General features: G+C 44.7%; 1 protein-coding gene and 1 long non-coding RNA gene across 3 annotated transcripts; one reads left to right on the top strand and one right to left on the bottom strand.

Moving 5' to 3' along the window:
* Positions 1 to 1275: 1275 nt before the first annotated feature.
* LOC116737750 lies at positions 1276 to 10897 on the bottom strand. Its single transcript, XR_004342875.1, has 3 exons — positions 10752 to 10897; positions 9921 to 10212; positions 1276 to 4571 (listed from the first exon to the last, which is right to left on the bottom strand). It is a non-coding gene; the product is annotated as an uncharacterized LOC116737750 (long non-coding RNA).
* Positions 10898 to 10946: 49 nt separating this feature from the next.
* On the top strand, positions 10947 to 22838 carry CCDC43 (coiled-coil domain containing 43). 2 transcript variants are annotated; one of them, XM_030295383.1, is made up of 5 exons: positions 10947 to 11175; positions 15120 to 15207; positions 16999 to 17134; positions 18606 to 18664; positions 20222 to 22838. In XM_030295383.1, the coding sequence occupies exons 1-5, from the start codon at positions 10972 to 10974 to the stop codon at positions 20407 to 20409; spliced, it is 675 nt and encodes a 224-aa protein (XP_030151243.1). In that variant the 5' UTR covers positions 10947 to 10971; the 3' UTR covers positions 20410 to 22838. The 2 variants fall into 2 exon arrangements, with proteins under 2 accessions (XP_030151243.1, XP_030151244.1); XM_030295384.1 differs by lacking the exon at positions 18606 to 18664 and having other exon boundaries at positions 10961 to 11175; positions 20222 to 20375.
* Positions 22839 to 24169: the final 1331 nt, after the last annotated feature.

The raw sequence follows: 24169 nt of genomic DNA, 5'->3' as shown, positions 1-24169 counted from the left end.
TTAATGTTTATTTACTTTTAAGACAGAGAGAGAGAGAGGGACAAAGGCGTTAGTGGGGGAGGGGCAGAGAGGGAGACATGGAATCTGAAGCAGGCTTCAGGCTCTGAGCTGTCAGCACAGGGCCCGACATGGGGCTGGAACTCACGCACTGTGAGATCCCGACCCGAGCCGAAAGTCGGATGCTCAACCGACTGAGACACCCAGGCACCCCAGGATTTTTTTTTATAATGGAGGGTCTGAGCAGCCTTCACTCAGTTTTGTGATAAGTTCGTGATGCCTTCAAAAACTTTTGTGCGTAGCACCGATATCAGTTTCCTGATTTCGATATTGTACTATAATTATATAGTACCAATGGGGGAAAGCGGAAGAAGGGGCACAGGTTTCTTTGTACTTTTTTTGCAACTTCTCATGATGTCTGTAAGTATTTCAAAATAAAAAGTTAAAAAAAAAAAAAGCTAACAAAATCTCATGGTACTTTTCTGGTTGGGGGCTCTGTACTGACCTCACGCTATGATCCTTGAGTCATGATGGCTCCCAAGTTGGCCAACTGACAAGCACTACCTGCAAGTTAGCCACTGGGTTAGAAGGTGTATGAGGGGACACGTGACTGGCTTGATTGGTGGAGCATGCGACTCTTGATCTCGGGGTTGTAAGTTTGAGCCCCATGTTGGGTATAGAGAGTACTTAAAAATAAAATCTTTAAAAAAAAAAAAGGTGTATTTGAGGACTGAAACAGGGGCAAGTCTTTGGGGGAGGACTTTGGCTTTTGACTGCATTACCGTCACATTCTAAGCACACAACAGTCATGGAGATAATTTTCACACTATCTTGTATTTCCTAGCTTTACAGTGTTCCATGCCCATCCATTTACATTATCTCAATAATATGGGAACTCTCTCAAGAGATCCTTTGCAAAGTATAGAAGCTCACCTTTCTTTGTGCTGTCACTCCCTGAGAATCTTCTATCTGAACTGTGTTGCTCAAGCTATACATAAATCTCTGGAGGTCCCTAACAAACTTTTGCACACAGTTCCCTTCATCGGGGTCTGCTCTCTTTCTCTTCTAGTCTTTTTGCCTAAAGAACTTTTATTCATGGGATATCTGGATGGCTCAGGCGGTTAAGCATCCGACTTCGGCTCAGGTCATGATCTCATGATCCATGGGTTTGAGCCCCGCGTGGGGCTCTGTGCTGACAGCTCAGAGCCTGGAGCCTGCTTCGGATTCTGTGTCTCCCTCTCTATCTGCCCCTCCCCTGCTCGCGTGCTGTCTCCCTCTGTCTCTCAAAAATAAGTAAAATGTTAAAAAAAATCTATAAAAAACAAAAATTAAAAAATTATAAAAAAGAACTTTGATTCATTCTCTAAATAAAGTACAAGTACCATCTCCACTAGGCAGCCCCCATCTCCACAGCTCTAACCCCACTGCAACAGGACTTAATCTGTGCACCTTACTACAACCCCCATTGGACAAGCCTCCATTAAAACGTTTATCTTGCTATATTGTCATTAAACATGCCTGTTCCCACCAGACTGAAGATCCTTTGAGAGCAGAGATTTTGTGATGTTTATCTTTGCATTTTCGGTGCTAGCAGCAATGCACGCTGTACATAATAAATATTTAGTGAATGCAGGAGTCAGGCCAGTAACCTACCAGCCTCTCTGCAGTTTAGGAAAAGCCAACCCAGGTTCTTGGGTAATTCCTTTCAGCCCAGAGCCAGGTGTTTTGCAGAGTCAGCTGAAGCTCTGGTTGTTATGTATGAGCCCTTGCCTCTAGTTAGGCTTCCCGTAGCTGTGGGCCTCTCTGCCTCAGTTTCCTTACCTTTAATACAGGGACATTAAAACCACCTCTTCACAGATACTTAGCTCTTAGCACAGTGCCTGGAAAAGAGTAGAGAAGTCTCTTCAAAGATATGCATTTAAGTGTTGAATGAACGAGTAAAAAATGACTTGAGGTTGCCCGGTCATTTATTGAGCACCTACTGCATCCGGTACTACGTTAAGTGCAGCATGCTAAGTACAGAGAAGCAACTGCAGCACACTGGAGTGGTCTTAACACAGACTGCAGGGAACCACGGAAGGTTTCCTGGAGCTTGAGTTTTGATACCGGAAGCGCTTGGAAAGGCAAAGGTGGTGCTAGTCGATAGTGACGACAGGTATTGTTGTTACAGAACCAGGCTGGAATGCTGGTGGAAAAACCAAGCAGCACTCGGGATATCTTGGCGGATTGGAGATTTATTTAACACCGGCAGGCTCAGAGGAGACCGTTTCTCCAAAGGTCTGAGCCCTGAATGCAGATGGGAAGGGTCATTAATAGCGTCATCTTCTCCACTGGTGGTGGCTTTCGCATGCGTGGCAAACAGGGCAGAAGTACCCAGAAGAGAAGTTTCTAAGCTAGGAACTAGAACTTGTTTTAGTCCCGTCGGCCATCTTATGGTGCAGAACTTTACTTATTTTCCCAACATTCCCCCCTTTGATGCCTTAAAAAAATTTTTTTTTAAATGTTTATTTATTATTAAGAGAGTCAGACAGAGCATGAGCAGGGGAGGGGCAGAGAGGAGGAGACACAGAATCCGAAGCAGGCTCGGAGCTGTTAGCATAGAGCCCGGCGCGGGGCTCGAACTCACAAACACCGAGATCATGACCTAAGCCAAAGTCGGATGCTTAACCAACGGAGCCACCCAGGCACCCCCCTCCCCCCACCTTTGATTCCTTTTTAAAAATCTTTAATTAAGCATCACCTTTTAGCTCTAGGGGTTGGTACCCTGGAGGGCTAAGATACGTGCTGCAGTTTGGCAACAGTGTTTTCAATAAAATTACCAAGGTACTCAGTATACAGGAGCTGATGGTCACAAGTAGAATTATGGAAAGGAGGGGCCCTGCCACGGCAGGGAGCCAGGATGCCCAGTCTGTGAGATCCCATCCTCTCCACTGACCGGTATTTTCCTGTTGTCTACGTTGAATTCTTTCCTTGAGTTCCTTAATCTTAGTCGTGACTATTCCTGACTGGTTTATAAAATAGCAACATTCCTCCCCCAGAAAGATACAAGTCCCTCCTTTTTCTGAAATGAGGTCGAGGGCTCACCTATTTTGGAGGGACACTGCTGCCAGGGAGTTTATTTGGCTTTGCAAGGTTACCAGGGAGTCTGCCACCTGTTCCATGTCTTCATTTAGTTCTCTATAGTTTGTGGTATAGCCTTACGGATGAACCTATGCCTCCTATTCCAGGTCCTATTCCCTTGCAATTCCTGTTCCTATCAGGACGGGTAGAAGGACTGCCCGTTTAGCCTGGGACTTGGGGCTAACGGCTGTTAGGAAATGATCTTCAGTGTATACAGTTATCTCCGGAATTAGGAAGACGGAATAGCACATCTGAGTCCAGTTGGCCTTCAAGCATCAATAGGCCGAATTGCAGCACAGATAGAATACCCCAGGGGTTGAGCATAGGGTTGTATTCTTTTTTAAGGTTATATTTCTCCCACATAGGGAAGTGCCGTTCATACCTTCAGGGACTGTACAAGTTAGATTATCAGCATTCGTGAGAAGGACCCCAGTGGCCAAGGGTCCAATCAAGACAAGTGGTGTTGGTTGTGAGATTGTCAGGAGCTTCCCAGGCCAAGGGGATAGAAGTGGCTAAGTAAGTCCTCCGGCTGAGAGGCAAGCACCTCCAGCAGGTTTGGGTGTGGTTATTCACTTTGTGAAGGACTTATAGTGTTGGCCCAGCGTTGGGAGCTGGGAATTGGTAAGCACTTAATTAAGGGCTTAAAGGTTTAAACCCTGGTAGGATGCTGGGGAGTGGTTGCCTTTACGGCTTGTATTAGCCTGGTCCAGGTATCCTTTATGACCTTTTGAAGGGCCCTATCTTGCACTCCTCCCCCGTCCGATGTCCCTAGTTGGGGAAGATATGTATAGCAGACTCGCTTTCCTTTCTGGCGACTCTGTTTGTTACATGGGCTTCTGCTATTTTGGGTTATTTCTATGGTCCAAAACTTACGTGCTTGGGCATCTGGCGACTGGCAGAGGGTGGGTGTCTTTCCCTTATAACAATCTTTGTGGAGGGAGGTGAGGGAGCTGAATGCCCTTGCGTTCCTGATACCATGGGCTACTGTCCTTATTGTCTTATAACAATCCTGGGGGCAAGGTGGGTATGTGGCAGTCGTGAGGGTGAGAGAGGTTAACATAATATACAGGCAATACTTAATAGTCCTCCCATTCAGAGGAGGTATGTGAGACCCAACATTCATCTTTTGTCCAGTTTGCTGATGCAGTCTCTATTAGCCTAACAGCAAGAAGCAAGATCAGGGCTATGACACCAGTAAGGGGTAAGGGCTGGGAGAGTTGCATCCAAACCCCTAGGCTCGGTCCACACGTTGATTCCTCAAGCTTCTGCCGTGCGCAGGCCAGCCAGCTTCCGGGGTGTGGCTGGAGCAGGGCTGGAGACCTCAGGGGCCAGTGTCTTTTTGAGGGTCAGTTTAAGTGGGTTGATTGGATCTGGATCACTTTGCCAGGTTGAGGGTTCCTCTGAGTTGGCCTTCTTAACTCTGGAGTGATGGACCCATGGGGTGATACCTGAAACTTTAAGGGCTGTAGGAGTTAGAATAACGGTATGGGGCCCAGTCCACAGTGGTTTAAGAGGTTCCCTCTTCCAATCTTTGACCCATACAGAGTCCCCTGGCAGAAAGGGATGAACGGGGGTCCCTAAAGAAATTGGAGCTCTCTCTGTGGTGTATCTTTGTAACTTATTTAGGACTGCCCCCAAGGCCTGAAGCTGTTCCCTTATTTCCTTATCTCCAATCTGGTGTTGGTCTCCTGGGAGTTTTCCTAAACGTGGGGGAGGCCGCCCATATAGTAACTTGAAGGGGGGAGAATTCCAGTGCCCCAGACATGCATCGGGCACGCAAGAAGGCCAGTGGCGGTAAATATGGCCATGGGAGATTAGTTTCCTGGTGGAACTTAGCCAGGGTTTCCTTGAGGGTGCGATTCATCTGCTCTACCTTTCCTGAGCACTGGGGTTGGTAAGCAGTGTACAGTTTCCAGGTAATGTTGAGGGACCTGATCAAGGTTTGTATAATGTCTGCCACAAATGCAGGTCCATTGTCACCACTGCCCTATGGTTAAGGGCAGACCAAACCGAGGCACAACTTCCCGTAGGAGAGCTTTGGCCACCTCACGACTTCGTTCCGTCCTGGTCAGGAAGGCTTTGACCCATCCTGAATATGTGCAGATTATTACAAGATAACTGAATCCTCTATTTGGTTGTCTATCTGTGAAGTCCACCTCCAAGTCTTCGAAAGGGGCGGCCCCCATCCTTTGTATGCCAGGTGGGGGCCATGGGGCAGACCAGGCATTGTTTTTGGCACATATGACACATCATTCACTGACAGCTCGGCATAATGCCAGCAGCTGGCTGCATAGTAGTTCTTTTTGAGAAGGGCCTCTAGTGCAGTTTTTCCCAGGTGCGTGAGTTGGTGATATTCCTTGACTAGGTGTTTTTCCACAGATGACAGGACAAAGATGCGCCCGTTTGGCATGACCCACCATCCCTTTTTGCTTAGTGTGCCCCCTTCTGTCGAGGCCCAACTTCTTTCCTCTTGTGTAAAGGAGCAGGAAGGCCTCCCTTGGGGGTACGAGAGTCATAGTGTAGATGGGAGCTTCACCTGGGTCATCACAGGCAACCGCTCTGGGTGCTTTGTCGGCCAGGCAATTTCCTTGAGTTACGGCGTTGTTTTCTTTCTGGTGTCCCTTGCAGTGCAGGATAGCTACCTTGTCTGGCAGCCATACAGCCTTGAGAAGGTTAGTATTTCTTCCTCGTTTTTAATAGTTCTTCCTGCAGCAGTAAGGAGGCCTCTTTCCTTACATATGGCCCCGTGTACATGCACAGTAGCAAAGGCATACCGAGAGTCAGTATAGATGTTGACTCGTTTGTCTTTGCTAAAGATGAGGGCTCGGGTCAGGGTGTACAGTTCAGCTTGTTGTGCCCACCATCCTTCTGGTGATGCCTTGGCTTCTAAAACTACGGTAGTTGTGGTTACTGCATATCCTGCTTTTCGCGTGCCCTCTTGTAAATAGCTGCTCCCGTCGCTAAACAGGGTGATATCTGGGCTTGTTATAGCCTGGTCTCGGAGGTCCAGGTGGCTAGTATAGACGTCATCTATTACTTCGGAACAGTCATCGTCAGGTTCCCCTTCTTCTGTGGGGAGGAAAGTGGCTGGATTCAGTGTCCTCACTATTTCGAGAGTGACCCTTGGGTTTTCGGAGAGATGCCCTTGATATTGTGTCAGCCAAGAGTTGGAGAGGAAACGATATCCTTGGTGTTCATGAGGGACGTGACCACGTGCAGGACCTTAACATTAAGTGTTTGTCCCAAGGTGAGTTTGTCTGCCTCCTTGATGAGCAGGACTGTGGCTGCTAGTGCCCTAAGACATGGTGGCCATCCTGTGGCCACAGAATCAAGCTTTTTCGACAAGTAGGCTACTGGCCGTTGCCAGGGCCCTATGTTCTGAGTGAGAACTCCAAGGGCTATTTTGTCTTTTTCACATACAAAGAGGTTAAAAGGTCTTCCTATGTCAGGTAAACCCAGGGCTGGAGCTCGTCCCAGAGCCAACTTTACTTCTGCGAAAGCGGCCCTCGCTTCCTCAGTCCAGGTGGGGAGCTCCCGCTATGGCTCTCCCAATTGGTCAAAGGGGCCTCACTATGGCTGAGAACTTAGGAATTCAAATGCGACAGAACCCTGCAGCTCCTAAGAATTCACACAAGCCTTGTTTTGTTTGGGGCTGTGGTAACGTGATAACCTTTTTCCTTTCCTGTTCTAGTTCTCTTTTTCCTTTTGTGAGGAGGAAGCCTAAGTATCGGACCTGCTGTTGACAAATCTGTGCCTTTTTCCAAGAGGCCCAGTACCCCGAGTTGGACAGGAGCTGCAGGAGAGCCTTTGTGCCTCTTGCACAGTTCTCTTGGGTGTTGTTGGCAAGGAGGAGATCATCTACATATTGGAGGAGGACACATCCTATGATTTCCCTCGGAAAGTTGGCGAGGTCTGCAGTCAGTGCGTCCCCAAAAAGAGTGGGAGAGTTCTTGAAGCCTTGGGGAAGTTTCCAGGTCAGCTGCATCTGGTGGCCTGTAACGGGTTCAGTCCATTCAAAGGCGAACAGTGGTTGACTTTGAGGAGCCAGGCGGAGGCAGAAGAAAGCATCCTTTAGGTCGAGGCATGTAAATCTGGCTGACCCTGGAACTTGGCTGAGGCTGTACGGGTTCAGGGCCACTGGGTGTAAGGAAAGTCACTTTGTTAATGGCCCTCAAATCCTGTACTGGCCGGTATCCTTCTCCTGGCTTCTTGACTGGCAAGAGTGGGGTATTCCAAGCCAATTGGTGTTCAATTAGAATACCTGTTTCTTTGAGCTTGATCAGGTGCTCCTGTATGCCCATTCTAGCCTCGAGTGGAAGGGGATATTGCCTTTGTCTTTGGGGTTGGGCTCCAGGGATCAGATCAACGATGGGGGCCCAATTCCGGGCTAGTCCAGGCGGGTTATCTTTGGCCCATACAGAGGGGAATGCAAGCCTGAATTCTGACGGACTACAGGGTTGGGCCTGGGCACAGACGTCTCTACTCCTCTTCCCTTGGCATGGTCATTGCCAGGACCAGGGTTTCCCTCTGCCTCAGGTTTAATTGGAGGCTTAGTGTGTCCAGTGGGTTCAAAAGTTATTTGGGCCCCAAGTGTGGAGAGCAGATCTCGGCCCAGGAGGGGAATCAGGAAGTCAGGCAAGTAGAGGAACTCCTGCCAGACCTTGTGGCCCCACGTTCACATTGTCGAGCCTGACAGAAAGTTGTTGTATTGCCCGCATCCCAGTAGCCCCAAGTATGGTTGCTGTCTTTTGGCTGAAAGGGGCTACCGGGGAAGTGATAACTGAATGTTCAGCCCCAGTGTCAACCATGAAAGTTATTGTTTGGCCCCCTACTTTCATTTTGACCGTGGGCTCATGGGGGCCAAGGCAGAAAGAGCCTGGTCTCCTTCAGTCTGACTCTAGCTCAGCCAGACCAATGAGGTTCCCATCTCGGGGTTGCTCTCAATATTGGCTGGGTTTGGGGAGCCCCTTCTGATTCGGGCATTCATTCTTCCAGTGTCCCTTTTCCTTGCAGTAGGCACATTGGTCTTTGCTAAGGGGGCTCTGGCCTTTCCCCCTTTTGGTGGTTTCCGTTTCTTTCAGTGCTGCTGCGAGAAGGGTGGCCCTCTTCTTTAGTCTTTTTTCAGCTTCTCTCTCAGCTGTGACTTCCCTGTTCATGAAACTTTATTGGCGACCTCTATCAACTGAGTGATATTCATTCTGGCAAAGCCCTCTAACTTTTGGAATTTTCTCCTGATGTCTAGGGCAGCCTGTGCCACAAAGGAGGTATTTACCATTTGTTGACTTTCTGGTGCCTCGGGATCAAACAGGGTGTATACACAGTATGCCTCACACAGTCTTTCATGGTAGTCTCCGGGAGACTCCCCAGGCTGTTGTGTGACTGATGTTATTTTAGTCATGTTCATGGGCTTTTTGGCTCCAGCTCAAATTCCCTGAAGGAGATCCTCTTGGTACCAATGGATGTGAGCCTGTCCTTCTTCTGTGGTGAAGTCCCATGTCAGGCACGGCAGCTCAAGCCCAGGCAGCAGGGTCACTGATGCCTGGCAGTGCATGGTCTTCTAGGTACTGTCGCGTTTCCCTCATCCTCCTCCTTCTTTCTTCTGTATTAAACAGGGTACGGAGTAACTGTTGGCAATTTTCCCAAGTCAGTCGGTGGGTCTGGAAGAGGGACTCCATCAAGTCGACCACTGCTTGTGGCTTTTCAGAGTATGATGCAGTGCTGTGCTTCCAATTAAGAAGGTCGGTTATAGAGAAGGACTGATAATACACCATGGAACGGCTGGGCTGGACTGTTCCGTCCTCATTCTGTCTTTCAGGTTCTCTCGTCTCCCCTACTGGCATTTGGAGGGCGTCAGGTCTGGTCTGGGTTGCAATCTGGCTGCTGGCCCTGGTGAGAGAGGGTTCTCCAGGTCTGGGGGTAAGGAGAGATGGATGGCAGATCCGGGCTGGAGGAGAGATCGACGGAGGAGGAGTTTTAAGCCCCAGGGCAAGGTGGGGGGCAGGGGGCGGAGAGTCATAAGGTGGCGGAAAGACAAGGCCTTCTTCTGGGTCCCCCGCAAATACCGGGGGAGCGGTGGGCTGCTTCTTTGGTTCTCCAGGTGAGTCTCCAGGTGAGGCAGCTAAAACCCTTTGCCTGACTCTGCTTGTTATGGATGAATCGCACCCAAGGTGGGGGATTTCAGGCAATTTCAAGCCAGGAGTCGATATATGGAAATTGGTCAGGGTGACCTGGGTTCCCAGTGACTATTAGCCAAACCCGCTGCACCTGGGCATCTAATGTCCCTTCTGGGGGCCATCCTACATTGAACGTGGGCCATTCTAGTTCACCAAAGGTTCTTAACTTCCTGGGTATCATTTTCATCCCATAGTCGCCTGAGAATCCCTTTTAAAGAATCCCTTAAAGTTTTTAAGCAGGACCTCAAGAATCTTGGGCTTACTGTTTTGACCCCATTACTAATCCCTTTCTCGTGTTCGGTGTCGCAGAGACAGACAAAAAAGGGGTTATCCTCTCAGATGAGAGGACCAAACAGATGCTCCACTGGTTGCGGTCTGGAGGGAAACTTTAGGTAAGGCTTGGCCGTGGTGGGCTCAGCTTTGTGACTTACAATGGGAGTCTAATTCGATGCCGCCCTGGACTGATGCCTTTCACCAAGACACCACTCAGACTCCGTGGACTTTTGGGGACCTTAAGGGTGCCCATCTGTGGAGCCACAAATTCGAACCGACTGGCAAGCCTGGCTGAGCTGCACATTCACACACACATATACCAGAGGCTATTACATTCTCTCCCACAGAATTTTTTACCTGTGAAACCACTGAGGTCTCCGGGGAGTGATCAGGTCCCCCTTCCAGCCTTTTGGATGGCCCTGACTGGGTTGGGGCCCCAGCCTTACTGGTTCCGACATCGGGTCCAGGTCCTCACCTACCAGGTCTCTCTGAGTACCGCAGGAAGGACGGAGCAGGGCCAGCCTGGGCGACTGAGGGTACTGCCGAAAATCAGGCAGGGCTCCCCTTCTCCTCTGCGATTCCTCGCTCCGTCACCGCCTCGCCCATCTCCCAAACCAGTGGCAACAGTGGGCCAGCGCAGTTGGGTTTCCTGGTCAGGGAACCAACCAAATATGTTACGGAACCAGGCTGGAACGCTGGCGGAAAAACCAAGTGGCACTCGGAGATCCTGTTGGATTGGAGATTTATTTAACATCTGCAGGCTCAAAGGAGACAGTTTCTCCAAAGATCTGAGCCCCAAAAGCAGGTGGGAAGGGTAATTTATAGCGTCATTTTCCACGTTGGTGGTGGCTTTCCCGCGCTGCAAACAGGGCAGGAAGAGCCTAGGAAAAGGAGTCTCCAAGCTAGGAACTAGAGCTTGTTTTAGTCCCGTCGCCATCTTATGGTGCAGAACTTTACTTATTTTCCCAACACTCTGAACAGAGTCAGCAGGTTCCCTATTGAAAGCTGTGTGGGAATGCGCGGCGTAGTTATCTACCGAGGCGCGCGGAAGGGCAGCTCGGTGAGATGCACCGAAGCGCTGGAATCGAAATTGAATCCCAGCCCCCTTCCTAGCCGCGTGACTTTAGCCAAGTTACCGAACCTCTCAGAACTTCCCCAACTGTAAAAAAGTCTGTTAAGAATACTCACCTGCCAGGGTTTCCGAGCGATGACGTAACCATGCGGTCGCCAACTGGCGCTGTATTTAGAAGGTGCAAAATGCCCAAGCCGGTCACTACTGGTCGATTGGCTCCACGCCAGACGGGCCGGGGAGTGTGTTACCTCTAGGGGCATGCGCAGTACGCCCGCGGCGCGGCCCGTCAGGCACTGCGGTAGGCGCCCTGGAGGCTGGCAGGACCCTGACCCCAAGATGGCGGCGCCCAGCGAAGTGGCCGCGGCTGCCTCCGGCGAGAATGATGGCGGGGGCAGCGGCTTTGGGTCGTGGCTGGACGGACGGTTGGAGGCGCTGGGAGTGGACCGAGCCGTTTACGGCGCCTACATCCTGGGTGTCCTGCAGGAGGAGGAGGAAGAGGAGAGGCTGGATGCTCTGCAGGGGATCCTCTCTGCTTTCTTGGTGAGAAGCCGGGACACGTTCCTTTAGCTTCCTGGCGGCCCCTGTCAGTACTTTGTACCCCCTTTCCCATACCTTGTGTCCCAGAGGATTAGTGGTCTCCTACGGGAGAGGAATATTCTGAGCTCTGGGACGCGGGGGAAGGGGGTTGCTCACCAACCAGGGTTTTGGGAAGCCAGAAGGTTGCAGGTGCATAGAGAAGAGTGGCTTTCCTTTTTTCCTGGGGACACGGCCCTCTTGGATCCCTGTGGGTGAGCTGAGTGAGTCTTCTTCCGAAGGCACTGAAATGCCTAAATGAGAATTTTATCATAGACGCCTAACGACCAATTTCATTCCCATCCGTTGACAGTGTTCAGAGAGAGGAGTAAAGTGCTCTGGGATGTCTGTGGTCTTTAAGAGACAGTGCCCAGTGCTATCCCATGACAAAAGCCTGCAGGAAGTACCTTCTCAGTTCCTATTTTGGAGGTAGGAGTTCAAAAAAGGTAAGCTGGAGGTAGAAGTCTAGGTATAGGTGTAGGCCTAGGCCAAACTGAAGCAAATACTGTGCTTGATCTTTTACAGTATTTAGAAATGCAGTGACCATCCATGTTTGCTGGGGGAGGTGGCAAATAAGGTCAGAGTTTTATCATTCCAGCTTTTAGTATATGTGCTGCCAAAGCGACCATTAAGGTCAGAGTTTTAAGGGAGGGAGAGAAGCTTGGTATTCTTCTTTTTCTGCTTCTTCTTTTTTTTTTTTGGTACCCAGCTTCTTAAAAGCAGATTCAAGAATTGAGATGTGTACTTTAATCTGTGTTTAAGTAGTAAATCACCAGATTGTCCACTTTTCCAACCTGACCATTCTGCTGCCTTCATCTCCATTTACACTTACTTGGTGGAAACACAGTTTGATGATTGGGCATAGGGTTGAAATATAACACTAGTGCAGCTGTCTCAGGTTCTCCTGGCAAGGTGCCCCATTTAGTCCCGAAGTCTGCTCTGGTGAGATTGACCTATGAATGGGAAAGCTTTAACACAGCTTGTGATGCATCTTACAAGTTTGGTGGGGATAGAGCGCCGTAGTAAATTCTTTTCCTGGACCCTGACGACATAGCAGGTTGGTGGGGGGAAGAGTGTAAGGCAAGCAATTTAAGTTAGTTTTTATTTCCAGTTGGGAAGTTTCTAAAGACTCCGTGAAAAAGAGGTTGAAGTAACTTGGATACTCATTGGTACTAGCTCCTTGACCTCTTCTTTTCATGGTGTCATTATTTGGAACTGCACATCTGCTGATGAAGGCAAGCATGAATTTGCCTTAGACTATTAGCAGTCTCTTGATAGAAGTGAGAAGAGTTATCTAGAACCATATTTTCTCTATATTTGCTTCTTGTTTACATGAACTACAGAAGACAGACATTTTTAAGGGTGGCTTCTCGCTCTCTCTGCCTGATTCACACACCATTCTTAATTTTCTCTTGATTTTAGCAAGCCCTTCTATATAGGAAATTGCCTTGGGAAGAACTGGCCAGGAAGTGTATGGTGAGGCAGGGGTCCTGTACACGAAACACCTGAGAAGGAACTTTAAAGAGCAACAAGGCCAATGAACATGGTATACGTCAAATGTATAATTCACGGTGTTGCTTGCTTTTTGTCAGTCAGGCTGTATCTAAAAGACCCTGACAATTGTACCAAATCCCTTTCTAGGAAAAACAAAAGGCATAGCTAAATCAGCTACCAGATTGGGCTCGGATTCAATATTAGGAATTAAGAAGTTTGTCAGCAGCAACTTGAGTTAAGATTCAAGGACAGTGTATATTGTCAGGAACAAATAGCAGTTAATAATGAAAGCTTTCTATTATCATTTTTAAAATTCCTTCCAGTAGCATTTATATTGATTGATTGATTCATCAAGTTTTTATTGATGGATTACTCTCTACCAGGCATTGCCCTAAGTGCTTGGGGTACCTTAGGGAACAAAAGAGAAATCCCTGTCACCCCTTATGGGGTGACATTCTAGCAGGGAAAGAAAAAAGCAGTAAATTATATAGTATGCTAGAAAACAGTAAGTACTGGGAAAAAAGGAACATTATAAGAGAATCAGAAGTGGAATGGAGGGGTGAGTTGTAATTTTAAGTAGGATTATTACATTAATGGGGGTAGTAACACTTTAGGGCAGCTATTTATATACTAGCCTTCTAAATTGTCAGTGTCTTGAGACCAGGGACTGTTTCTCATTCATTTCTTATCACTTATCTTAGTGCCTTCAACATGGCAGGCAGTATCTGGATAAATAAATGAACAAATGGATGAATGAACTACTTTGGTCTGGGTGAACCCTGGGAGAATGAACCACCTCATCCTCCAAGAGCATCTTCTCTCTTATGCTTCGCCACTCCTTTTCCTTCTTTTTCTTCTTCCTTTACTTTTCCTGCTGGGGTTCCTTGAATTAAAGAAAGAAACTGTGGACCAAAGAAGTTTTGTATGTTTGGCATGAGTGCCAAAAAGGACACAGGGTAGAGGATGTAATCCTTTGTTGGGTGGAAAGTAAGGAAATCCAAAATAGGGTCGGCTGCCTGGCTTATTCGGTAGAGCGTGTGTCTCATGATCTCAGGGTTGTGAGTTCGAGCCCCACGTTGGGTATAGAGATTACTTTTATTTTATTTTATTTAAAAAAAATTTTTTTTAACGTTTATTTATTTTTGAGACAGAGAGAGACAGAGCACGAACAGGGGAGGGGCAGAGAGAGAGGGAGACACAGAATCTGAAACAGGCTCCAGGCTCTGAGCTGTCAGCACAGAGCCCGATGCGGGGTTCGAACTCACGGACCGTGAGATCATGACCCGAGCCGAAGTCGGACGCGTAACCGACCAAGTCACCCAGGCGCCCCTAGAGATTACTTTTAAAAAACCAGTAAAATCTTAAAAAAAGTCTGTGTTCTGTCTCTCCTCGCTTTCTTTGAGAGATGGTATAATATAATGGTTGAGAACATGGGCTCAGAGCTAGACTGCTGGGTTCAAATCCTTTTTAATCCACTTATTACTTAATGACCTTGGGCAAGTTACTTAACTTCTAGGCCTTGGTTTCCACATCCATAAACTGAGAATGGTACTTATATCTTGGGATTGTTTTAAGAATTAAGAGTTCTTATGTGAAGTATTTAGAACAGTGCCTGGCACATGCTAAGCACTTAGTAAATGTGAACTCTGACAGCTCATTTTGAAGAGTGGAGCATGAAGATGGTGAAGCAGCCATAATGAAAATGGAGGGAAATACCTATATCTGTTGAAATGCCTATTCTTTGCCAAGCAGGGTAGGGACTTCGTACACATTCTCTTTCATCTTTCCTAAAATCCTGGGAAGACGTGAAGCTCAGAAAGTTAAGAATCTTGTTCACAGATCTGGGTTTGAATTTAAGTATGTCTGACACCAAGGCCAACATCCTTTTTCTTATATCATGGTAAGGAAGATTGATCGGCATGTGTGTGGATGATATGTGTGCTTGTGTAAAGTGAACAAAAGGATGGTTGGATAGGAGACCATCTACTCATTTATCACCTAAAGAGGTGGGGTCAGCTCAGCAAGGTCACGGATATGTTCCAGCTCGAAAGTGGATGAACCTTGGAGAATGTACTGAGTTGAGTGTAGCAGCCAAGAAAGATTTCACGGCTTTGATTCAGGCAACAGGTTTTTGCTCCAAAAGTATGAGGACGACTGTCCTGAATTATTGGGAATCCTTTCCCCTGGTGCTTGGCAGGATGGAGTGGGTGCTTTTGACCTAGCAGGTGTGGATTCTGGGCCTCAGACACAGGATTACTTCTGTTTCCAGAGCCTCAAAACAGAAACATGCTTTTTGTTCTGTGGCCCCCAGATCCTCCCCGTGACTTCTCCTCACCAGCAGGCAAGCTGTGCCCTGTGCATGGGCTTTGTTCAGGCTGAGGGCCTCGGGAAATTAACTGGTCTATTTCTCCAACTAGGAGGAAGATTCTCTTCTTCACATCTGCAAGGAGATTGTGGAACGATGGTCGGAAAGTCAGAATGTTGTCACCAAAGTGAAAAAAGAAGGTAGAGTTGGGAGTTTGTCTAAACTGCAGTGCCTTGTCCAATGACCTTTACTGTACAGCTGTTAGAGAATTTTGAGTTTTTGCTATTTTCTACGCATTTTGCCCAAGATAATTTAAGCTGGCAAACACCCAGCAGCTTACTGGAACTTTTTAGCTGGATGTTGGTTTCCTTTTCTTTTTTTACAGTTTTCCATTCCACCTGACCATAGTCCCCTCCATTGTGGCTTTTGCTTTCTTCCTTTTCATCCTCTTTCTACTGTCCCTTGTAGATTTTCATGGCAGGTATGAGGCCAACTATATTTTCCCACCTCCTACCTTTTCCATATTCTCATTTCATAACAGTTGTGGTTGATGTTTTGCTTTATTCAGCTAAATTTGTCACCCCTGGAAATGAAAGAGAAGTGGGTTAATATACTCACCATTAGTATGACAGATTAACTGCAGAAAACTGAAATCCTAGAAGCCAAACTTGAATCTATTCTAAACTACACATTGGTTCCCAGTCTTGGCTGTACATTAGAATCACTTGATATACTTTAAAACGTGCCAGTGCTAGGGCCATACCATGGACTAGTTGTAGAAACGTCTTTGGGGTTGGGGCTCAGGTATTGGCATTTTTTAAAAAGCTGCACCAGATGATTCTAGTGTGAGTCCAGGCATAAAAACCACTACTGGACACCGCTGCCCCCTTTCTTTGAGAATGGATAACTTAGTTGACTTTATTTTAAAATAATCTATGGCGTTGCCTGGGTGGCTCAGTCGGTTGAGTGTCCAACTTCAGCTCAGGTCATGATCTCGTGGTTCGAGAGTTCCAGCCCTGCCTTGGGCTCGCTGCTGTTAGCACAGAGCCTGCTTCATATCCTCTGTCCCTCTTTCTGCCCCTGCCCTGCTCATGCATGCTGTCTCTCTCAAAAATAAACGTTTAAAAAAATTACATAGGGGCGCCTGGGTGGCGCAGTTGGTTAAGCGTCCGACTTCAGCCAGGTCACGATCTCGCGGTCCGTGAGTTCGAGCCCCGCGTCGGGCTCTGGGCTGATGGCTCAGAGCCTGGAGCCTGTTTCCGATTCTGTGTCTCCCTCTCTCTCTGCCCCTCGCCCGTTCATGTTCTGTCTCTCTCTGTCCCAAAAAAAAAAAAAAAAAAAAAAAAAAATTAAATTACATATTTCACCTGGCATCATCATCATTATGAAAGGGACCAGCATAAGTTGATTCTAGATTCCTTCTTATGTTTCTGGTTTGAGAGGAGAGAAAGTTGCATGCTTGAACCCAAATTTTCTGTGGTTCTAATGCAGTGCTTTTCAACTTTTTTTTTTTAATGTGTATTTATTTTTGAGAGAGAGAGCTCGCAAGCAAAGGGAGGGGCAGAGAGAGAGAGACAGAGGATCCAAAGCAGGCTCTGCACAGTCAGCGCAGAGTCCGATGTGGGGCTTGAACTCCCCAACCATGAGATCATGACCTGAGCCAAAGTCAGATGCTTAACCGACTGAGCCACCCAGGCGCCCTGACTTTTTTTTTTTTTTTTGGTAAAGCAGCAAAACTTCAATTTATAAAACAGGTTAAAGCAGGGCTGCTCTGATTGAAGATAGATACAAGACCTAAAGCCTAGCCTGCAGGGCCTTTTCTTTCCTTTCTCTTTGGCCCCTGAGGCACCTCCTTTGAACCCCAGGGCCCTAAAGAATCAGCAGATGCCATTGCCTTGCCTGTAAGCACTGCCTGGGTGGACTGGTGGTTCGGTGAGCTTGTTTTCTCTTACATACAACCTTGTTGTCCCTCCCTTCCCTTCCCCTCCCAGATGAGGTACAGGCCATTGCCACCCTAATTGAGAAGCAGGCACAGATTGTGGTGAAGCCCAGGATGGTGTCAGAAGAAGAGAAACAGAGAAAAGCTGCCCTCCTGGCCCAGTATGCTGATGTGACAGATGAAGAAGAATATCCTTTTTGGAGTCTTGGGTCCATCCCCTGAGGCTCAAGTCAGACATGTTTGCTGGTTTGCAGTGAACTTTGGGAAGTTGCCAATCTCTTCGTGTAGTTTAATTTTTCTCTCTGAAATGGCATTGATCTCTGGCCCTTCGTGGGTGTGAGAATTGATATTGGGATAGTTGGAAACTTCAGTGTGAAAGAAATAATGCCTTAATAATGGACTGTTTATATTGTATTTCCAGAAACTAAGATGCAGCTGTATGTTTATATTTGTATAATACCTTTCTGCCTAGTACAGTGTCATACGTATAACCAGTCTTTATATTCGTTTCCCAGTTGATGAGGGAACGGAGACAGTGAGAGTGGAATGTGTAATCAGAGATATGCATAGATTTAGTGGCAAAACCAGGACTAGAATACAGATCATTTTGGATGAAGGATTCCCAAACTTGGGGCAGTTTCATTTGAATCTCATTATTTTTTTTAATACTCCAGCGACCACAAAATTGAAAGATCACATCCCCAAATCTGGAATTTGGGCACCGTGCCAAAGGCAGTTGCCCTTGACCAGAGACAGGCTTGGTTCCCTTTGAGTTTGAAATTGTTTAGGAGATGCTTAGCTTCCAGAGCCTGCTTGACTGGAGTATGTGGTGCCTTATGTGGTGGACATGATACTGGAAATGTTAGTTGTCTCGTCACGAGCTTAGGAAATAATTGTTAGGCTCTTTTGGGCCAACTTGTTCTTCTCCTGATGTTTTTATTGCCAGGGTCAGCAGAGCTAGGGTTCCAATGACACAGTCTCATTTCCTGGGCTAGAAAAGAACAATGTTTTAAGCAGTGGTTCCCCTGGAGAACTTGTTAAAATCCAGATTGCTGGGCCCCACTCCCCAGTTTCTGATTTAGTAGGTCCAGTGTGGGGCCCAAGAATGTGCTTTCCTAACAAGTTGCCAGGAAGATCTGGGAACCATGCTTTGAGAAGCACTGTTTTGTTTTGTTTTGTTTTTTAAGGTTTTTTTTTTTATTTATTTTGAGAGAGAGAGGGAGAGGAAAAGAGAGAATCCCAAGCAGGCTCTGTGTGGACAGCACAGAGCCCAATGAGGGGGCTCATACCCACGAACCGTGAGTTCATGACCTGAGCCAAAATTAAGAGTTGGACGCCTGACTGAGCCACCCAGGTGCCCCTGAGAAGCACTGTTTTAGAAGTCATCTCGCCATCCCCTGGCTTCCAAGTCCTGGGCCAGTCCACCCAGACCAGGCTGTTTCTTTTCAGCTGCCAGGAGATAAGGATCTTACAGTCGCTCTGAATAATTTTCCCCACGTTGAGATTTTTAAAGATGACTCTCCTGGGGTTACCACCACATCCCTGACAGTTTTTCTTCAGCATGCTTTTCCTACCCATCACTTCGTCGAATGTTTTCTGATGTTGGGTTGGGATGTGCTAGCCTTTGTTTTCCATCGGACTTTCCTTGACATCACTCACCGAAGCAGATGAGAAGGATGATTCAGGCGCCACCACAATGAACATTGGTTCTGATAAATGTATCCTTCTCTGTGTCCATCCCCAAGTGTTTCTCCATCAAATACTCTTGAGGAACAGTTTTTATTTTGCTGTCATTGCTGGGGCCTCCCTTTTACCAATAGGAACTCATGTCAGGCCAGCGTGTGAGCCCCATTCCTAGGACAACCATAAATGGTCACTCTTAACAAGAACTTTTCCCGAAGAAAACATGTTCACCTGTATTGTGAAGGGAGGAAGGATTTCTTAAGAATTTCTAAGGGAAAATAAGAATCAATGTACCCTGTGTATAGCACTGGGATCCCCAGTGATGGAAGCAAACTAAAATAAGATTAAAATGTGACTTTGTCCTCAAAGACTTTATAATTTGTCAGAAAGAGAACACAAACACTGAATACTTTTGAGCTAAAATTACGGACAGGTGGAAACAAGTGCTGAGGAACGTCCCAAAAGAATCAGTTATGAGAAGTTTCTACATTTAGAATCCACTGTTTTTTGTTTGTTTGTTTGTTTGTTTGTTTTTTTAAGAACCCACCTTCTTAAAGACAAGTATGGTGGATTATCACAGAAGAGGAAGACTGAGTTATTTTAAAGCACTAAAGCAATAAAAGGTATGTTTTAAGAGTAGGAAGGAGCTTGTTTGGTAGTAACAGGGGTTTGCTCTTTTTTTGAGCTTTTTGTTTTTTGGGTTTTTTTTGTTTGTTTGTTTTAGTAATCTCTACACTCAGCATGGGGTCTGAACCCACAATCCTGAGATCAAGAGTCAAACGCTCTTCCGACTGAGCCAGCCAGCCACCCCAGGTTGTATTTTTGAAGTCCTAAGAAATGAGGGGTAAAGTTTTTGGTTAGGTATTTTCTAACTGGTTAAACTTATTTTTTATCTTCTATAAATTCAGAGTTTGTGGTTATTAGGACATAGTTTTTGCTTAAGCTTCAGTGGTGTAGGGAAAAAAGCAAATTGATAAAGTTTAGTAAGGTTAAACAACTTATTTACCTCTTTTCAAGCATTTTTTTTCAATGTTTATTAATTTTAGAAAGAGAGAGAGACAGAGACAGAGCATGAGTGGGGGAGGGGGAGAGAGAGAGGGAGACACAGAATCCGAAGCAGGCTCCAGGCTCTGAGCTGTTAGCACAGAGCCTGATGTGGGGCTCAAACCACAAACCACGAGATCATGACCTGAGCCGAAGTCAGATGCTTAACTGACTGAGCCAGCCATTTTTAATAGTGCCAAGTACATAAAAATTTTGCCAGTTACATTGATATTCTTGTTGACTGAAAGTAGCCTAGATACTTCAACAATAGTCTGCCATGATCTAAGTGCTTATTCTGGAATGAAATTTCATTTTCATAAAATATTTTAACATTTAAATTTAGATAAGTCTGAGGTTTTTATTCTGAGAATTAATTTTAAACGTTTGTAATGGTAGTTTCAGGATTTCCCATTAGACCAAAGATAAATTATCATAAGGAGTTTTCTTGTAAAGATTAGGAACATGTAGAGGGAGGACAGCAAGAATAAGGAAAGAGCAGTAGTTGAGGCCTGTGTGACCTGTACCCTAATCCCTTAACTCATCTGTAGCTCTGTTCCGAAACACCAATGTGGAAGATGTCCTCAATGCCCGAAAACTGGAACGAGACTCACTTCGGGATGAGTCCCAAAGGAAGAAGGAACAGGACAAGCTGCAGAGGGAGAGGGACAAACTAGCCAAGCAGGAGCGCAAGGAAAAGGAAAAGAAAAGGACACAAAGAGGGGAGCGGAAGCGATAACCTTGGTCCACTCTGTTCTTTCTCCTCATGGACTTGATCAAAGGGAGAGCTGATTGTGCACATGTGTATTTAAGAGAAATGAGAGAACATTGCAGAGTGCTTTTGTCCCTTTTGTTTACATGGTCAAAAGGAAAATCACAAACACTTCTAATTACAAAATGTGCCATGTCTGTGTGGTGTGGGTAATCAGATTATTGTAGTTGATGTCTGTACCAAAGATCTGGAATGGCGGCAACTTTTATATTTTAATCTTGAAGTTCTGGCTCCTTTTGGCTACTTAAAAAGTCTTCCCTTACCTAGGATCGATAACAGAAATATTCAGAAAGCTGACAGTTACAGTTTTCATCCTAAAGGAGCAGAATCATGACCACTCCTTTCCCGAGATGAAATGTGGGAGCATAAAGTACTATTTGAAAGTACTATTTACTCCTAAATGTATTGTTTTATGGATGAAATAGAAAACTAATGAAGAGCCCTACCTGGGTCTAGATATTATGTTAACATGGCAATGACCCATGAAAATGGAAGAAATTATGTGGTGGATGTTCTAGATTTGAGGGGAAAACAATTTTTTTTAAGTTTCAGCTTATGGGAGGAAAAGGAGTATCTTTTTAAGTGTAGTCACATATTTTTTTCCTCATCAAGGCTGCAGTTTTGAAGAAGGATGTGTATTGGGTGGAAGGAGATCATTGTTAGCTAGATTCATTTTTTATAATCATGTGTCCTCTTGAGCACTAGTAGAGATTTTAATCCTGATGTGCCCTAAAACATGAGTATAAAGACCTGATAATTACAGGTTGAGAGAAACTGCAGGAACCATGCATTTAAGGAACAAACACTGGAAATCTCTGCGAACACAAAGATATTTAGGAGTGTACGTTGTGGGTGCTCAACAAATTTATTGAATGAATGGAGAAACCAGGAGAGTCAAAAGTGAGCGGGAACTCTGTTTCTACTTTGGTCACAAGCCACATTCAGTTGTAAATACGGCCTTTCTCTACTTCAGGCAGTGGACTGTCAAGAAGCCTGAAGGGAGGCATCTCCCTGACAAGACAAAGTAGGTATTTTATACCTGAGGTTGGCAAACTACTGCAGACAAGCAAATTTGGCCCAGTCTGTTTTTATATAATGCGAGTCAACAGTGAATATTGCATTCTTAAAGTGTTGTAAAAGAAGAAACATGTGATAAAACTTTAGGCCTGTGAAGCCTAAAATATTTACTGTCTGGTCCTTCAGAGAAAATGTTTGCTGACCTCTGTTTTGTACTATTAACTATGAGGTTAACAAAAATTTTTACCTTTGTGCAGAAGGTAAAAAGAAGCATGGTTAAGGAAAAGATATGTCACCTCTATACACTCCTATAAGCGTGGCATTGCATTTTAAAAAAGTAACCACCTTTTAAAAAAATAAACTATTTAAATCACTGTTTTCTGATTTATCCTGATTCCTTCCAGCTATCCATGGAAATGAATTGTGTGAATAGTCACTTAGGAATGTGATGAATTTTGCTCTGTATTTTATTTTGTTTAGTCCAATATGCTCTTTTAATAGTAGAACCTTTTCCTAGAATCAAATTCTCTGCCTCAGTTTTCTTTTCTGTGAGGTTAGGTATTAGGAGATCAGAAAGATTACTGTGTTTTTTTGTTAAGTCAGTAAATTGACTTTGAAAGCCTTGGAAGTACTTTGGGAGTCTTAGTCCTCTGTGGCAGCAGCAATAGGCTGTGGCCACAGATAGGGTATGAGGGAGCCAACTTTATTAACCCTTATTTTGGATTTTTGGTTTATTCTCACTTTGATTTTGGTCTCTGCAGCAGAGTCAGGTTATATCCATGAATCCCTGAAGAGTACTTGCAATTATGTATTTTCTATTATGTATTCTACAGTTAGGCATATCCTGAGCTAATGTTTAAGAAAAAAGGATCAGCTCCCTAGACTTTGAGTAAGGTTAGCCACTTAATTCAGGTGCTGAGAAATCCTTTATGTCTAAAATGTTCAATATTGCAAAGGGCAAATTTTAAACAACTGTATCTTTTATAGTGTGATTGACATTTTAAGCCAAAATCAGAATTTCAGTCATAACATTAATTCCCAACCCTCTAAAACTTTATAAAGTAGCGGATGGTTCAAGTGGAAGGACACTGATATAATTCAAGGTAGTCTTCAACCACTTTTGTATAAATTGCTTTGTTTATTAAAAGAAATGGAGTACACCAAATTCTTTTGGATGAGAAATAACGGGAACATCAGTTTCATTACAGATTATGTGTGATGTTAATTTTATGTTCTTATAGATTGTAATTCAGAAGTACTGTATATAAGAACCATCCATTAGAGAGTATACCTATAGAAGGGGATAACCAACTAATTTGAGAATTATCTGCAGGGTGATGTGATTAACAAAATCTCAAATAATTTTTGTTTGGTTTTTATGAATAGACTAGTGTTTCATTTCTGACAACGGTCATGTAAAAACTTATCCAGAATTTTTATTTTGGTTTGCCTGGATTAGTATAAAGGCAAAGCAAAAATTTCATCTTTGAAGGAGGGGAGGTTCAATGCAAGGATATCTGAATGGCATTGCTTTGTCTACCAATATTCTTGTTGATGAAATATAAAACTCGGCTCCAGTTCTTATCAGTGAAATGAAATTTGACTGGTTTTATGACCTTTGTGATACTTAAGGTTAGAAACTAACACAGAGATATAAAAAAATGAAACCAAATATTTTCAACAAAGTAATTTATTAATATTTTCCTGAGAGACTAAATTCAGTACAGTATTTGTTTTCATAACATCCAACATGTCTTATGTCAAACTTAACCACTTTCCATGCAGTGACTGTGGTGGGGTGATCTATTTTATTTGACTACCCTCAATGTAATTCATTTGGGTAGTTCTAAAGCATATCAGTGATCAAAATGTTTCTCCCTACAGTTACTCCTGCATTCTCAATCAGTTTCTTCCGCACATCATCTAAAGAAAATTTATGTGGTGTGATTACACTCTTTAATACCAGGATTTCTAAAACTAGGAAAAACACCATTTAAAACATCAGTGTTTCCAGTCAAGGATAGTTCAATTAAATTTCATCAGTACATTATATTATAGTTTAACTCATGCTAGAAATGTTAAAACCCAAGATCTTCTGAGTCACATAATACCAACATTTCATATTAATGAATAAATTACTTGGGTTTCATACAAAGATATTAAGTGATGAGAAACAGAAAAAGCCAAGCTTTCAAGAGCTCTTTTAAAAAAATACAGAAGCTAACTAATGAACACAACTACACAAAATATACACTAACCAATTGCAAACTAAACTAAAGATTAACCTTAAAAAAGTATATTTTAGAACTTCGTGATACCCTCATAAAATGCTCATAAGGGTATTATTACCTCATAGGGGTATTAAAACAATAGTCATTATTTTAGTTACTGTGCATCAAGTCTAAAAGATCCAGATAAAGGAAATGTTTTGTTTTTGATTGAATTTAAATACTTTAAAACTGGAAATATTTAATAATTGATAGTATAATTAAATTTTAAAGAATATACGCAAATGATTTGAACAGGTTTTATATTCAGTAACTTGCATGGTTTTTACACTGGCACTTTTATCACTAATTTAGGAGAATCAGATGCATTTCCCTCCATATACGCAGGCACTAAGATTTCAAATTTATAAATATGGTAGTATTTTTAAATATTAAATTTTTACATGAATATTGGGTTCATCCTTGTTTTCCTTGGTTTCCTA

The sequence above is a fragment of the Lynx canadensis genome, chromosome E1 (assembly GCF_007474595.2).
Source record: "Lynx canadensis isolate LIC74 chromosome E1, mLynCan4.pri.v2, whole genome shotgun sequence".
NCBI lineage: Eukaryota > Metazoa > Chordata > Mammalia > Carnivora > Felidae > Lynx > Lynx canadensis.
This window is presented reverse-complemented; position numbering and strand designations above follow the sequence as displayed.

Excerpts from the sequence above, each read along its gene's own strand:
- CCDC43 (XM_030295383.1), top strand. The coding sequence starts at position 10,972 with ATGGCGGCGCCCAGCGAAGTGGCCGCGGCTGCCTCCGGCGAGAATGAT. Across the intron at positions 17,135-18,605 it reads GATGTGACAGATGAAGAAGA|CGAAGCAGATGAGAAGGATG; the intron begins ATATCCTTTTTG and ends GACATCACTCAC. Across the intron at positions 18,665-20,221 it reads GAACATTGGTTCTGATAAAT|CTCTGTTCCGAAACACCAAT; the intron begins GTATCCTTCTCT and ends ACTCATCTGTAG.